Source organism: Xiphophorus couchianus, chromosome 18, assembly GCF_001444195.1.
Source record: "Xiphophorus couchianus chromosome 18, X_couchianus-1.0, whole genome shotgun sequence".
Classification (NCBI taxonomy): Eukaryota; Metazoa; Chordata; class Actinopteri; order Cyprinodontiformes; family Poeciliidae; genus Xiphophorus; species Xiphophorus couchianus.
The window spans coordinates 14,369,081-14,383,968 of NC_040245.1; the positions used below are offsets into that span (position 1 = coordinate 14,369,081).

Genomic DNA, 14,888 nt, shown 5'->3' on the forward strand with positions numbered 1-14,888 from the left:
TGGTCCTTCCTGTTGCTTGTGCATCTTTTTCTTCCATAGTTTTTCCTTCCACTGAACTTCAGGGGCTTATCCTAATAGTGGAGGAAATAACTTTTTTGGGGGTGGCGGGCGAACTGGATTTGGAGTTTTAATTTGCTGCAAGCCATACTCATTAGAATTAATATAAAATATACTGTATATATCTGTGTTATGATTCTATATGCTTGTTGAATGCAAACTGACAGAAATAAATGAAAGTTTCCATGAAAATTACATTTAAGAAGCAGCTGTACATGCTGAAAAGAATTTCTAAATTATGAATAATTTCTACTTGACACTCATATATATTTATAAATTGCAATAAGTATTGTTCATAAATAATAATTAAAATTATTTATTCCGAAATGACTGGATGAGCCTCAGGCCTTCACAGTCCTTGGATCCGTTATTATTTTCCGGGACTTTCGTTCCACCTGTATGCAATACTTTTCAGGGATCCCTGTAGCCCTGCACACAATAACGAGAACGTCAGGTTTAGTCATTAGAAACACATTTGACTCGCAGACAGAGAAGCAAGATATGGCATATAAGAGAAAACCGTGTCCAAGACGAACTCACTTGAGCTCCTGGAGTTTTCGTTGTTTGACTTCAAGGAGGCGCATATTTCTCTGCCGGTCTTCTTCAAACATCCGTTCGGCCTCCTTGAACTTTTCTCTGCGCTTTTCAGCAGCAAGGAGCTCCTGTTCCTTCACCTGCTGGCGAAGGCTCGCTGCGTGACGCTGCGCTTCCTCGTTATATTTCTGCTCCACCTCCTTCTCCTTGGCTATTTGTGCCAATTGATCCCTGTGAAAAGAAGCGTAGCAACAACTGAGAAACATTTCAAAAGCACTTTTGGCTAAATAAAGAAGAAAAAAAAGATCAGTGTACACACTTCAGCACCCTCTCCATATCAGCCTTCTCCCGGTTGGCCTCCAACATCATGCAGTACTCCTTGTTTTTAACCTGAGCCAGGCGAGACGCCTTCAGATTGGCTTCGTCTCTGGCTTTCTTTTCAGCCAGCTGTTTCTGCTGCATCCTCCATTTTCTGTCACTGATGTCCTGGCTCCTCTTAGCACGGATCGCGTCCTTTCCAATTCAAAACAACAAGTATGCTTTAAAGTGAGCAGATCCCGATGTGGGATCACGGTGAGCAGATCCCACATCGGTCCCTAACTTACTTGCTCGGCCTTGTAATCTTTTGCCCGTTGCTGCAGGGCCCTCAGCCGAGTTATCTCCTTCTCTTTCTCCCTCTTGATTCGTTCTTGCTCTGCTTCAAATTCTTCCTCCCTCTCCTGTCATGAAAACATCGGTGCAGAGCGAAGCGCATGCCGTGTGAAAAGATGTGCCAAGCCAATGGACAGATTAAATAAATATAAAAATTGTTTCCTTTTGACCATTTTCTGTTTCAGGTAATCCATAGCTCTGGTGGTGGCCAGCTTCTCCTCTTCCAGCCTCTTCTCCTTGGCCCGCGTAACGTCCGCATTGATGCGCATGATCTCTTCCTGAAGAAGCTGCTGCTCCTTCCTCTTGTTCTCCATGGCCTGCAAGAAAACGTGCATAGTGGTTGCATAATTTGCCCGAGCTTTACGTGCTTCAGTAAGGTGTACCTCTGTCTTATATCAGCACCTCGAGATATTCCCGGTTCATTCTCTCCTGGTCCCTATGGACCTGTTCTTTCTCGAGCTCTTTCAGCATGTTATCATTTAGTTTTTCCTCCATTCGCTCTTTAATCTGGCCGTAAATCTGGTCCTTCCCTCTAAAATGTGGAACACGAGCATTAGACGTTTTGGCAGATCAAACTTTATCATATGACTGTTCTCTCACTAATATGAAAAAAAAATATGTAATGTGGTCAAAATATGAATTTTGTTTTAACAATTTTCTATATGTATGGAGTACCTTGCAAAAGTTTTCACACCAATTTAACTCCTTTTTTTTAGTTAAACCAACGCACAAGACGTATGATTTGATTATAAATATATCGTCATCCTAAAAGCTGTTCAACCTTGTCTTCCCCCTGTTGTAAAACACTGTTATTTTCAAAAAATGCCCATTTGCATAGTTTTTTTTAAATGTCCTCATTGAGTGCAAAGTGGAATCAAAGTCAAATTCTTTGTTTGTGTACACAAACTTATTTGTTTTAAACAAATAAATCTGATTCTGAAGTCAGAGTTCCAAGCAGGCTTGAAATTTTTTTTCATGACTTGGAATAAAAATATTCCAAGTTCATCATCAAACCCAACCATACAACTCAAATATTGCAACTATGTATTTAAAACTCATTGATAGCTGCAGCAAAAAAGTTTAATCTTTGCCTTTATTTATCTTCAATTGTATTTAATTGTCCAGAACATTAAGTTTTTGCATCATCTGACCATGGCCCCCTTTCTTCATTTGGTTGATTTCTTTACATGGAAAATCTTTAAATCTCACATATGCCTTACTTTCTGTTTTTATCTCAATAGCCCAATAGAGTAAATTAAAGTTTGCGGTTTTTACATGAAAAACATAAAAGAGTGAATATTTTTTACAAGGTACTGTTTATATTGCTGAGCAAAAAGGAAAAAAAAGGAATGATCTGTGTGTGTGTGTTCTGTTTTACTCCATTCTCTGCTTTTTGTGAAGGTCCTCTATCATCTTCATATCCGCTAAACCTCTGCGTCGCTCCACCTCCATCATAATGTCCAGACGCCTCTCCTCTTCGTCCATCAGGTCCTTGATCTCTTTCTTTTCCACAAGCTGCTCGTCCCATGTGGCTTGAGCCTTGGCACACAGGATCAACTGTACAGCGCACAAACAGAAGTACTGGTGACAACCAGAAGGCTTTCACTTTATTGAACTTTTGACGTCTATAATGAGTCTACGGCTGCCTACTTTATTGAGTGATTTAATCTCCTGCTCTTCCTCCATCTGTAGGTCGTAGGCCCGGCTGACTATCCGCTTCGAACGCTTCTGGGCATCTTGCTGCATTTCTGTTAATTCTGGGTTTTCTTTTTGAGATTGGTCTATCTCCAAGATTTGATTCTTTCTCTCTTCAGCAGCTTTCTGGATCAGAACCAGATAGGAAAACATTAAAGTTCTGACCTTTAACAGGAGCGTCTATTTTTGAATGAAACTGATATTTGTTACCATTTTTGCCTCCTTTTCTTTATTATAAGCTTCTTTTAAAGCTTCTCTCTCTTCACTGATACCAATACGGGATTTTGAGATGATCCCTCTAATCCCAGATGACGGAAGGGCAATAGTATCTTCTATACGTTCTATCCGTGGGACTCTGCGAGCATTGTGGAAATTTGTGTAAAATATTGTGTGGATTATGCATGTCACTACAGCATCAGTCTTCCAAAGCCATTAGGTGTCTTCTTTCATGGCGTCACCTGCAATACTAAACATGAACACTTGAAAATTTAAAAGAGACTTTTCAAGACCTGACCTGAGAGTCCGGATTAAGTCTTTGGAGATGATCTGAAGGATCCTTTGCTCTTTCTTGGTCTTGGTTGGTTCTCCCATTGATTCGCTGTTGTTCTGGATATTCGAGTGTGAAAACCGACAAACAAATATTCAGTAGCAGCAGTTCATAAAACTACACAGAAATTGAATTGCGCCATCTTTCCAAATATGGTTTTATTTTGAAAATGGGGGGGGGGGGGCGGAAGCTTTTTAAAACACATAGAAACAGAATGCAGGCATCTGGAAATCACCCAGATTCTGTTTTTGTTTAAAATATATATTTTTTGAATGTCACAACTAAGTTTAGATGTAATTAATCAACCAGGCATCAAGCCTCAAATAATTTGTTTTTGACAGGCAGTTCAAACACTCGGAAAATCTGATTTGCCACCTCACCAGGCATTAAACTCACCAAGACTTTCTATAATTTTAACCTATGAATGGATCAGCTGATATCTTGATGAGTTTAAAAAAATATACACATGGGGATAAACCTAATTTTTTTTTAGTAGTTAGATTCCAAACAATTACAAACTAAATAAAAACATTCTACACCTTTTTTTTTTATTATCTTCCATTGTGCATAGTCTGTAATTTAAACAAATGAATTAACCAACATCAATAGATAATCCCTCAATGAAAACCACACTTTGTTATGACCCCAGGAAAACCTGGTCCGGTGATGGGATATGAAATATTTAATTTTATTTATGCTTTCAAGCAGGTATTTGAGTGTCCATATTTACTACTGACTAAATAAGAAACAAAAATCAATCTTGTTCTGTCCCAGATGGACAAGTTCTTGTCTTTTTCTCCTATTATAACATTCAAACCGTGGTTCTTTCAATGAACCTATCATTTAAAAAGAAAAGACTGCAATGCATTCTTGCGTGGTATTCTTGAGGCAAATGGATATTTTTAAACTATTCGAATATCCCATTGAATGGATTAAAAATTATTTGAAATGTAAAATTCCAAATCAAGTTATAGTTTGACCTTCGGTAGATCAATGTGACCCTCACCGGTTTGTCAAACAGGTCATCGTCCGCACTGGATGTGTCGGCCAACTTGCGGTACCTGCCAGAAGTTCTGGAGGTGGACGCGGGTTTCTGGGAGGATCAACAATAACGCAAAAAAAACAAAAAAAACAAACAAAAAAAAAACAACTATAAGGATTGGCGTTAATTATGGAGATGAGATGAACTCGGTCGCTCATGTAGCCTAAAATGTAAGGGAAGCAAATTAAGAGGAAACTAAGATGAATGTCGTTGCAGAACTTACCATGGTGTCGAGAGCTTATCTTCTATGTTTTCTAAGCAGCCTCCACATCTAATAAACAACCTTTTAGATACCAAGATACTTGGTCGAGATAAGTTTCGACAGGTTTGTTGTCGGTTGCTATGGAAATAAAACGCAGTTAGTAAAAGGGGAGGAGCAAGGTAATCATCTGAGATGCGGTCACTCGGTCAGGAATCCTTTTTTCCCTAAAAATATATTCCTTATTGTTTGGGTTGAAACGATTTCAAACTGACTTTACAAGACGTATCGAGTTTCAGTTGTTATAATTATATTATAAATGCTGTTGTTTATGAGTTTGTTATTCATGCAAAGCCAGACGTTGTTTATTTCACCACACATTCATCGCCACGACACTGAATCCGAAGAAATAAAATATTGACGCAGTGTGAACGTTTTGTTTTACAAAGTATTTGTGTGAATTACACTGGGAAATAAACAGCAACTAGATTCTATGTACTGACATTTTAGGAAATCAATCTCCTAAGAGTTTAATTTTACTTGGAAGAAACAGGAAGCAGTTCACTGCAACTATTTTAAATGTAAACATTGACAAGGGTGGCAGATTTTCTTATATATAAAAATTACAGAACACTGCCTCATACTGTGCTGATCACAACTGGAAACTAGCGTGAGATTTCACAAAATATGAGTGTCTGATAAAACATCAGTTGATAATTTTATGATTTGATTGTTTTTGTCGCCGCCCTGCTGGCTACTAGAAAGACAGCGCCGTGGTTTATGGTGATTGTATAGATAACGCTTTACTGGCAAAATAACACAAATTTAAAAAAAAAAAATCACTTACAATAATAATAGCAATATAGATGATAAGTAACATTTTCAACAATTGTGGAGGATTACGTTATGCATTCTCCCCACGAGAGTCAATGCTGTCGTTGTATTGGCTCTCAGGCGCTGGGCGGCGCCATTTGACCCACATGATGCGGAAACTACACGTTTCAGCTTTTTGCAACACGATGTGAACAAACTAGGAAAAAGTTATTTAAGTTAACTTTTCCAACCGTAATTTTTATTTACAGCAAACCGGGTCCCCAAAAAGATTCGTTTTTACGGCATTTAAAGTCATTTCGAACACGTAGAGCCTTTTTAATGAAAATTTTAATGATTATAAGAAAATGGAGTTAAACTGAATTTCAACTTATATCTTCAGCTTGTCTCATTGGATCTGAACTGATGATTCCCAGTGCAAAACAAACCCTCACATGGACGGGAGCCTCCTTCTGCTGCTCTGGGACTGCTGCACTCTGGTAAATTATTACACACGCCGGTCAGAGAACTCCTTCAATAACACCATCACATGGACGGACAATATTAAAGGACAAGGACAGCAGTGTCACTAGGGGTTTCCTGAAAGGACTCGGCTCGGCAGTTGAGGAGCTGACATCTCATCAGGTGGTTTTCTGGTCCGAGCAGCACACAGGGCGACGGCCCAGATTCAATCAGCCTCGGGGTAGAGAAGTTGACCATTAACCTCGCCGCACTGATTGCAAACAGCTCCTGGTAGAAGCAGCTGCTCCTGCACCCTGGATCCCCAAGCAAAGTTCACTGTCACAGGCAGCGCAGGTCTGTGATAGGCAGCCGCTTGATTCCCTCTTAGGATCCTCTCTGTTTTTCTCAGATTCTGCAAGGACTGAAACTGCAACCATGGCTACAGCAAGTTATGGATACTACAGAACCACAATATTTCTGGCCATGTTTGTGGGCTACACGCTGTATTACTTTAATAGAAAGACTTTCTCCTTTGTGATGCCTTCTGTAATGCAAGAAATTAAGCTGGACAAAGATGATCTGGGTATGAGACTCTTTGTTTTTATGTCACAACCTTGTTGCTTTTGCAGGATATTTGTTAGGACCATTTAAAGCCGCTGCTCTCTGTTTCTCTGTTCAGGCATGATCACCAGCAGTCAGTCCTTGGCCTATGCTATCAGTAAGTTCATCAGTGGCGTGCTTTCGGACCAGATCAGCGCTCGCTGGCTCTTTTCCATCGGTTTGTTCGTGGTGGGAAGCATCAATGTGGTTTTCTCCTGGTCCTCGACTGTGGCCGTGTTCTCCGTTCTGTGGTTTCTTAACGGCCTGGGCCAGGGCCTGGGCTGGCCTCCATGTGGCAGAGTGCTCCGTAAGGTACTCAGCAGCATCTCTGCAAATCAAAACAATCACGTTTGAATTCCTGATGATGTTTATTTAACCACCATAATAATACTACTATGCATAACACTAATCAAAGATATGACATGTTATAATAATATAATTAAAAAGACACATATTGAAGGGTTGGTGCTGAAACTCCACAGTGAATCCCAAGATCAATGTGTGGAAAAGTGTCATTGCAAAGAACTGCCTGCGTGAAATGTTTAACTTAAAGCGCTGTGCTTTAAAACTCTGCTCACCTAAACCACAGTTTGGGAACCACGAGAGCAAATGATCAACATCACATAAGCAGTAGCAGTACTACTGCCTATATTTAAAAGCGGTCAAGCAAAAAGTGACTGGCAGAAGTCACTTTTTTTATACGGTTTAGGTAGTAACTACTGGTTTGCAATCATTGGAATAAGAGAAATATTAAATCAGAAAGTCAAAAATGTGTAACAACAATTTGAGATGGAGGATAATGGGCCAAAACGAGTCTGTAGAGTTTTGCAAACTTCACGTTGCACTGGTGATAGAGGAAAAGGAAAGGCTCCCCCCTCTTACTGCTCCTAAATAACCATCTGAGATAGAGTCAAGTTGTTATGATTGTTTGATACCAAGGTGGCACATTTTTCTGCAGTTCTTTAACAATCAAACTTTGAGAATTGTTTTGCCTCTTTTACCATACTGCTTGCTCACTGTTGTTCCACTTACTTAATAATATAGTCACCATTTATTTCTTATTGTATGCTAACACATCCTCCTGATGCTCTGGTTGTTTCAGTGGTTTGAGCCCTCTCAGTTCGGGACGTGGTGGGCTGTTCTCTCCTGCAGTATGAACCTGGCAGGCAGCTTAGGCCCCATCATCGCCACAGTGCTTGCTCAGACTTACAGCTGGAGGACGATTTTGTCATTCTCTGGGATGATCTGCCTGGCTGTCTCCTTTGTTTGCCTGCTGGTGATCAAGAATGAGCCCAAAGACGTGGGGCTGCCTAACATAGAGGCGACAACCAAAAAAGGCAAAAGAGGTGAGACTGATGTTGAGTAAGCATTTAGCATCTAGTTTCAGACAGATTCCATTGTTTCATCACAGGCCTGTCTCAGATAATGTCTGTCTGTTGTGCCGGATGGGTCTGTTATGTTATGTGTGTTTGTAGTGCTGTGACTAAAGGTCGGTATGTGGCTCAATGAAAACACTGCGTGATGTTAAGAGGTGTTTCTGTTCCTGTATGAGTCTCATTGGTCATGATCTCTGGGTGCATCGTCGTACCAAGAAGTCGGTTTTATCCACTTAACTTTCTGCTCAGGCACCTCCGTAGATGACCTCACCCTCTCAGAGTTCCTGCTGTCGCCCTACCTGTGGCTGCTGTCTGTGTCCTACCTGGTGGTGTTCGGGGTGAAGACGGCCTACACCGACTGGGGGCAGTTGTTCCTCATCCAAGACAAGGGCCAGTCCACGCTGATGGGTACTGAAGATGGATAGGGCACACAGACACCTTCAGGGTCTGTGGAGAAATGGGCTGAGAGTTCGGCGTATGACGGCTGGTTAATCAGTTTTCTTCTTCACAGGTAGCTCATACATGAGTGCCCTGGAGGTTGGAGGCTTGTTGGGCAGTCTGGCAGCAGGTTACATCTCTGACAAGGCTGTCGCCAAAGTAAGGCTGACTGAATTATATCCTCTTCTAAGGAAAACATGGCAAAAAAGTTGCTTTTACCAGCTGCCCAGTTTATTTAAACCTTCAGAAGAGGAAATATGGACACACACACCAGGCTAGAACAAGTGCAAATATTTGTTTCAAATTAAATCAGCTTATGATTTTATTGTTTACTAAATAGCACAGATTTAAATAAGATGGCATCACTCTTTAACGATCATATTGATGAATGATGCATGATGAATCAGTAACTAAAAAGTATGAATGAATAATATTGTGGGCTAACACACAAAAGTATTAAAATGAACATGTTTTACATATTCCTTCTTAATATTTTGCATTTTGCCTCTGTTTTATGTAGCAAGGACTAAGAATCTACGGCAATCCTCGTCACTTCATCCTGATCTGCATGATGGCTGGAATGTCTGTGTCCATGTATCTGTTCAGGGTCACAGTAACTGCTGACAGCTCAAAGGTAACAAAGATCCTAATAGATAGAACTTAATGACTGTAAGCCTTTAATGATTGTAATAATCCACAACGGAGGCTGTGGATCGCCCATCATGATTTCATCTCTTTGTACCGTCAGGTTTGGATACTGAGCTTGGGCTCTGCTTTTGGCTTCTCTTCATATGGACCAATAGCATTGTTTGGAATATTAGCCAATGAAACTGCTCCTCCCAACTACTGTGGGACATCTCATGCCATTGTTGGTCTGATGGCGAATAGTAAGTGTACAATGTTCTGCTATCTATCTATACCAGGGGTGGGCAACTCCAGGCCTCGAGGGCCGGTCTCCTGCAACTTTTAGATGCATCTCCACTTCAACACACCTGAGTCAAATAATGAGGTCATTAGCAGGACTCTGGAGAACTTGACTGCACTTAGGAGGTGATTCAGCTATTGGATTCAAGTGTGTTGGACCAGGGAGACATCTAAGAGTTGCAGGACACCGGCCCTCGAGGACCAGGATTGCCCACCCCTGATCTATACTGTTGAATATTACTTCATTAACTAAAATGTGTGTTTTTCATCTTTGGTGACTCTGGATTCCATCTAGACTACATGATTTCCTAGTTGCACAGTAACCCATTTACAGGGACTAGATTCTTTCACGGGTTTGCTGAGATAGTTGAAGTTTATTCCTTTAGATCAGGGGTCTCAAACTCCAGTCCTCGAGGGCCGCGCTCCTGCAACTTTTAGATGTGCCTCTGCTGCACCACACCTGAATAGAATAATTAGGTCATTAGCAAGGCTGGGAGAACTGATCTACACCAGGAGGAGGTAATTAAGCCATTTCATTCCAGCGTTTTGTACCTGTGGCACATCTAAAAACTGCAGGACAGCGGCCCTCGAGGACTGGAGTTTGAGACCCCTACTTTAGATAGAGCTTATAGCTCCCCTGCATTATGGAGTTTATAGTTTTTGTTACATAAAATGTCAGTAGAAGAAACACAAAAATTTAACTAACATAGTCAGCTATAATTTCACTACTGTGGGAATGCCTGAATAAGCTTGAGCAAATTTTCTGGGAAGATTTCTCAAAAAAACTCTCTAACAATTCCTGTCTCCACATGCAAAATTGTTAGGTATGCTCCCATCGACTTGCCGCTGTAATCATATCAAAAGGTGGTGTTGCTAAGTATGGACTTCAGACGGCTGAATACAAATGCACTACACACATCGCAGATATTTCTTTTTCTTTTGCAGAGCATGTATATTTTCTATTCAGCTAACAAGTAGGCACTACTTAGTGGTTTATTAGCTCAAATTCCTTTACAGTACTCTGAAGACTGATTGTTTCTTTTTCTATTTCTGGTATAATAGCTATACCAGAAGCTGTAGCTGAAAATGTAGCTGAACTACATTTCACCATTAAATAAAAGGTATCTTAATATGACGGGTTTCATATTCATCCTTTGTTTTTCCCCTTTAGTTGGTGGCTTCCTGGCCGGACTACCCTTCAGCACCGTCGCCAAGTACCACGGCTGGGAAATGGCTTTCTGGGTAGCAGAGATGATCTGCTTGGTCACGGCTGTCGGATACTTCCTGCTGCGGAACATCCAAACCAAGATGGGACGCTTGCCCAAGAAGGCAAACTAACGTCATACCTCAACCGCTCTGATACCTCTGCTATCAAACCTACAGGACATTAAAGTGCATGACACTCAGATTTTTTTTTACTTGTGCTAGCTGTTTCTTGGTATGCAACAATGAGTTTTTAACACTAAGTTAACAAATCTAAATGTTTTTCATATAATAAAATGCGCCAAATGGATAAGTGGATTTTTCTATTCAAAGACTATACTAGTACTCCAAACTCTACATATAAAACTTGCAAGGACCAATCATGAATGGAAAGTGCAACACTGCAAGAAATTCTTCTAAAGTAAAATTATTACTCATTTTCACAGCAGTCTCCATGTCTAAGAGGTTAACTCTAAAATAATTCATATTAAACACACATGCAGACAGAAACAACTGAATATTTACGGTGTTTAGGTTTTATTGTGTCAAGTATTTACAAAGCATTATGTATATACAGCTTTAATTTGAAACAACAGACAAGCGTTCGAGACAGAAGTAACAATTTAACAAAAAAATCTCTTATTCTAGTCAGAGATTTAATTTGTATGCACATGCTGTGATGAGTTAACTCTGATGTTTACGACCCGGCTCCAAAGTTTCCAGCTTTCTCTGCAACCTCCAGCGAACTCTTCAGATTCTGATCAAACAGTTCGCACCTGGATCCAAACACAGGAAAACAAAATAAACCAAAACATAATAAAACACTTGATGCTAACAGGCAACGCTGTCATTATAAATATAAAATATGAAAGCACTGAGCTGAAGGCGACACGGTTCTGTTACTGTCCAGATACCTGATGGGCATTTCCAGAGAGTAGAAAGGATTCTTCAGAGCAAAATCTGAGTAGATCTCGTAAATCTTCTTCAACAAGGCGTCAATACCAGACTGTCGAGGGTCTGCCAGCACAATAAACTTTATCCCTGGAGGAGCAAAGATGGAACGACGAAGAAAAACAAAGCAGAGACAATGAGCTTTGATGGGTATAACACAGAGGTCTTTGTGCAGCCTTGTTGGTCATTACTGCTTTTTAAAAAAAATTTGTAATAAATGTTTTAATTATTCTGCCTTCGAGATGGGCAGGATTAGTAGCACCTTTCCTCCCTGAACACAAATCTGCAATGGCATATTCTCTTGTCTTTTCCACTGTGAAGAGTGACTAAGAGAAACAGATCTCTGTGCCGCAACAGGAAGTCCGTAAAGACTTAAAACTAATAAACATTTTGATCAGCCTAACACTTTAAAGCACATGCGTCAAACTCACATGCGCCAGGCCAATTCTGGCAGCTGTGCACTAAAATATTACTGGATCAGTCAAATCAGTTTTTACATATATATTGCTAAATAACTTGAATGTCTAATCTTATTTAATTTTTGAAATTACTCATTGAACCCAGCAAAATGTATAATATTTTAAAAGTTTGTTAATAGGTAGTTTTATCTAAACATTCTGCCACAAGTCGACATTTGACAATATTCATGATCTTGATGTAGCCTGAAATGAGAATTAGTTTGACAGTCCTACTTTAAAGTGTGAATTACAAAAATTACAAATTTCACTATTGGAAAACTCACTTTTCCAATAGTGAAATGTGGAACCATTTCACTATTGTGAAAAAAGTGCTTTTCCTACAGTTTTCAGATTAGATCATGTTACTGAGATGCATAACGTAATCCTCCACAATTGTTGAAAATGTTACTTATCATCTATATTGCTATTATTATTGTGAGTGATTTTTTTATTTGTGTTATTTTGCCAGTAATAACACAAATAATAACACAGCATCGTTACCAAAGGTGTCTATAGATGTGGAGGGTGTTTTATATATGTTGTATATATATATATATATAACACTTGTGTCAAGATATTTCTTGGATATCAGCAAGTTTTTGCCTAATTATTGTCCAGTCCTTGTACTTAATTCATAATGAATATTAGGTCAATCTTATTTTCTTTATTAAACTACTTAATATTTATACATCTGGGAAATTTTAACAAATGAAAGACAAAGGCAGAAAAAAGTTCATGTAAAATGATTTCTCAGAAGGAGAAACCTTTTTGTAGTACAAGGGGATCTTGTGAAAAACAGAGAATTATGAATGAACCTGTATCAGATTTTCATATCATATTTATTTGAAATGTGTCTGTCAGATTTAGCATTTAAAAATAATATAAATAAAAATGTAAGAATAAAAAACCCTAGGTGCAACCGTTTCAATTTTCTGGCCGATTGCCAATCTTTAAAAATCCTGACTTGTCAATACAGATGTTTTTGTCTGAAATGTTGAAAATATAGCAGAAGAGTCACTGAGTTGACAACTACTGTTAAATGCTAATGTGTGGACATGACCTGGGGTGCAGGGACAGTGGTTGATTTTTAGACCTTTGCTGAGGTTTGCTAAGATCGTCTTCACATGTAAGGATTATTGATTTCCCAAAATTAACTAAATTGGGGCCGATTTAACAGTGGATCCCTAAAATAATCCACTGTGATCGATCCCAATGGAGCCAGAACTTCATAATGAAGCAGTGAATCATCTTAAGAAACACCCAAATAGAGAAAGAACATCCATTAAGAAAACCATTTGCCTTATATTTGCCAAATAATAAGTTTGCCGTTTTAAAAACAGTCACACTTGTTCCCCATTTTTCTCATAATATCTGTTAACTTGATGGGGATTTCTATAGTGGCGCATTATAATGTTTATATAATGTTAACATGGTAGTCGACTGCTTTATGAGGTACCAACCTGTAAGAGTCTGAAAGCAGTGGAGTTTGAACACATCCGTTTCTAGCATCTCAATGCCTGAACTTCCCACTTCAGGAGACAGTTGTGAACCGATGGCAAATAACCTAGGGAGAAATTTCAAGTGTTAACATCAGAGGCAATTGTAATGAACTTTTAAAATGCAAAAAACTATTAATGACACTAGTAAGTTTTGTGACCACATATAGGAAGGGAACAATGCTAAAATTCAAAGAATAGGTCTTGTTTTCCTAAGGGCTCTATGCATTCATGGTTAAATGAAACTGCAGACAACGTTGTTTGATTTTAAAGCTTCTACAACACAACGTAAAAATAAGAGACAAAAATAAGCTACAGATAAAGACAGTGAAGGCATTACATTAAATCAATATTCAACAAAACTTTAGAAAAACAGAGGGACAGTCAATACTCCTTCCTTCCTGTATATAGCTCCAGACACCTTCCCATCAACTCTGACCTGCTTTCTTTTTCTAATAAAGAAAAGCTTCCTAAAGTATGATGCTGCCACAATCACATCATGGGACTGTTGCTTTCAGGGTTACCTGAATCAAACTAATGACTAATTAGCAGGTCTCAGAAGAAATGATGAGATGCAGAGGAGGCAAATTAGCCATTTGATTTATGTATGTTGGTGCAAGGATGCATCTAAAAGTTGCAGGATAATGGCTCCCAGGGACTGCAGATCTCTGTAGGTCTTTCACATAAATTCCTAATAAAGTAAATCAATGTTTGTGGTTGCAAAATCATAAAGTATAAGACAATGTAGGAATATTTTATGTTATCAGAATCGTTATAATCTGCGAGCTGCACCTCCCTGCTGCTGCCACCCAGGACCAACTAGGTTTAAACACACCTCATTTCCTTAATAAATAATACCATCTTCTGCATGGCAGCACCAATGTTTCAGTCCCAGAGTGACTTACGAGTGAAACATGGATGCCAGCATCAGCTTCTCATTGGAGCTAAGGCGAGCCCGTCCAAACCGGATCGAAACCGGATAATTTGCTTGGTCCTTTAAATATTCAAGAATATCTTTTCCGTCGGCTGTATTTTTCCCCAGCACGTCCACTCCATTGATCGACAGCACTGCGTGTCCAACTGAAAGACAACAGCTTCAGTTAGGCAAAAATTATTCTAAAAATTCACCTGAAGGCTTCATTAGGTTTAGCCTAACATTACCTTTAATTCCGTCCCGCTGGCCAAACGATACGATGACTTTTTCATCGTGATGTTTCAGCACCACGTCTAAAGGGTAGCTAAAGGTCTTTTCCACTTCAGTTCTTGGTACGTAGTTGTCATACTGGTAAATTAACCCCCCAGCTTTATTCACTACATAAACACTGAAAATCACCATCTTTGCCAGGTCTGACTTCCTCCCTCTTGTCACGTGACGTTAACACGTACCTTTTTACAACAAAATTATTTATTTTACGGCAATGTGTTTCTACTTGTCTGCACTTGAT

At 39.4% G+C, this 14,888-nt stretch overlaps 3 protein-coding genes across 3 annotated transcripts; 1 reads left to right on the forward strand and 2 right to left on the reverse strand.

Moving 5' to 3' along the window:
• Positions 1 to 357: 357 nt before the first annotated feature.
• On the reverse strand, positions 358 to 4,889 carry cfap45 (cilia and flagella associated protein 45). The gene is made up of 12 exons (XM_028044917.1): positions 4,750 to 4,889; positions 4,491 to 4,577; positions 3,452 to 3,543; positions 3,148 to 3,292; positions 2,893 to 3,063; positions 2,621 to 2,799; positions 1,645 to 1,774; positions 1,413 to 1,559; positions 1,197 to 1,310; positions 911 to 1,104; positions 598 to 822; positions 358 to 486 (listed from the first exon to the last, which is right to left on the reverse strand). The coding sequence occupies exons 1-12, from the start codon at positions 4,750 to 4,752 to the stop codon at positions 399 to 401; spliced, it is 1,575 nt and encodes a 524-aa protein (XP_027900718.1). The 5' UTR covers positions 4,753 to 4,889; the 3' UTR covers positions 358 to 398.
• Positions 4,890 to 5,703: 814 nt separating this feature from the next.
• On the forward strand, positions 5,704 to 10,848 carry slc37a4a (solute carrier family 37 member 4a). Its single transcript, XM_028044923.1, has 8 exons — positions 5,704 to 6,580; positions 6,677 to 6,909; positions 7,700 to 7,943; positions 8,223 to 8,381; positions 8,485 to 8,570; positions 8,932 to 9,045; positions 9,160 to 9,298; positions 10,507 to 10,848. Exons 1-8 carry the CDS (start codon positions 6,433 to 6,435, stop codon positions 10,671 to 10,673), a joined length of 1,290 nt encoding a protein of 429 aa, XP_027900724.1. The 5' UTR covers positions 5,704 to 6,432; the 3' UTR covers positions 10,674 to 10,848.
• Positions 10,849 to 11,052: 204 nt separating this feature from the next.
• trappc4 (trafficking protein particle complex subunit 4) lies at positions 11,053 to 14,831 on the reverse strand. Its single transcript, XM_028044927.1, has 5 exons — positions 14,605 to 14,831; positions 14,349 to 14,523; positions 13,408 to 13,511; positions 11,453 to 11,579; positions 11,053 to 11,314 (listed from the first exon to the last, which is right to left on the reverse strand). Exons 1-5 carry the CDS (start codon positions 14,777 to 14,779, stop codon positions 11,236 to 11,238), a joined length of 660 nt encoding a protein of 219 aa, XP_027900728.1. The 5' UTR covers positions 14,780 to 14,831; the 3' UTR covers positions 11,053 to 11,235.
• Positions 14,832 to 14,888: the final 57 nt, after the last annotated feature.

Coding starts and splice junctions, on each gene's coding strand:
- slc37a4a (XM_028044923.1), top strand. CDS start 6,433: ATGGCTACAGCAAGTTATGGATACTACAGAACCACAATATTTCTGGCC. Junction 6,581..6,676: donor GCTGGACAAAGATGATCTGG/GTATGAGACTCT, acceptor TTCTCTGTTCAG/GCATGATCACCAGCAGTCAG. Junction 9,046..9,159: donor TAACTGCTGACAGCTCAAAG/GTAACAAAGATC, acceptor TTGTACCGTCAG/GTTTGGATACTGAGCTTGGG.
- trappc4 (XM_028044927.1), bottom strand. CDS start 14,779: ATGGTGATTTTCAGTGTTTATGTAGTGAATAAAGCTGGGGGGTTAATT. Junction 13,512..14,348: donor CTGGCATCCATGTTTCACTC/GTAAGTCACTCT, acceptor ATTTCTCCCTAG/GTTATTTGCCATCGGTTCAC. Junction 11,580..13,407: donor CTGCTTTCAGACTCTTACAG/GTTGGTACCTCA, acceptor TTGCTCCTCCAG/GGATAAAGTTTATTGTGCTG.
- cfap45 (XM_028044917.1), bottom strand. Junction 3,293..3,451: donor GACTTAATCCGGACTCTCAG/GTCAGGTCTTGA, acceptor CAATGCTCGCAG/AGTCCCACGGATAGAACGTA. Junction 1,560..1,644: donor TGAACCGGGAATATCTCGAG/GTGCTGATATAA, acceptor GTTTTCTTGCAG/GCCATGGAGAACAAGAGGAA.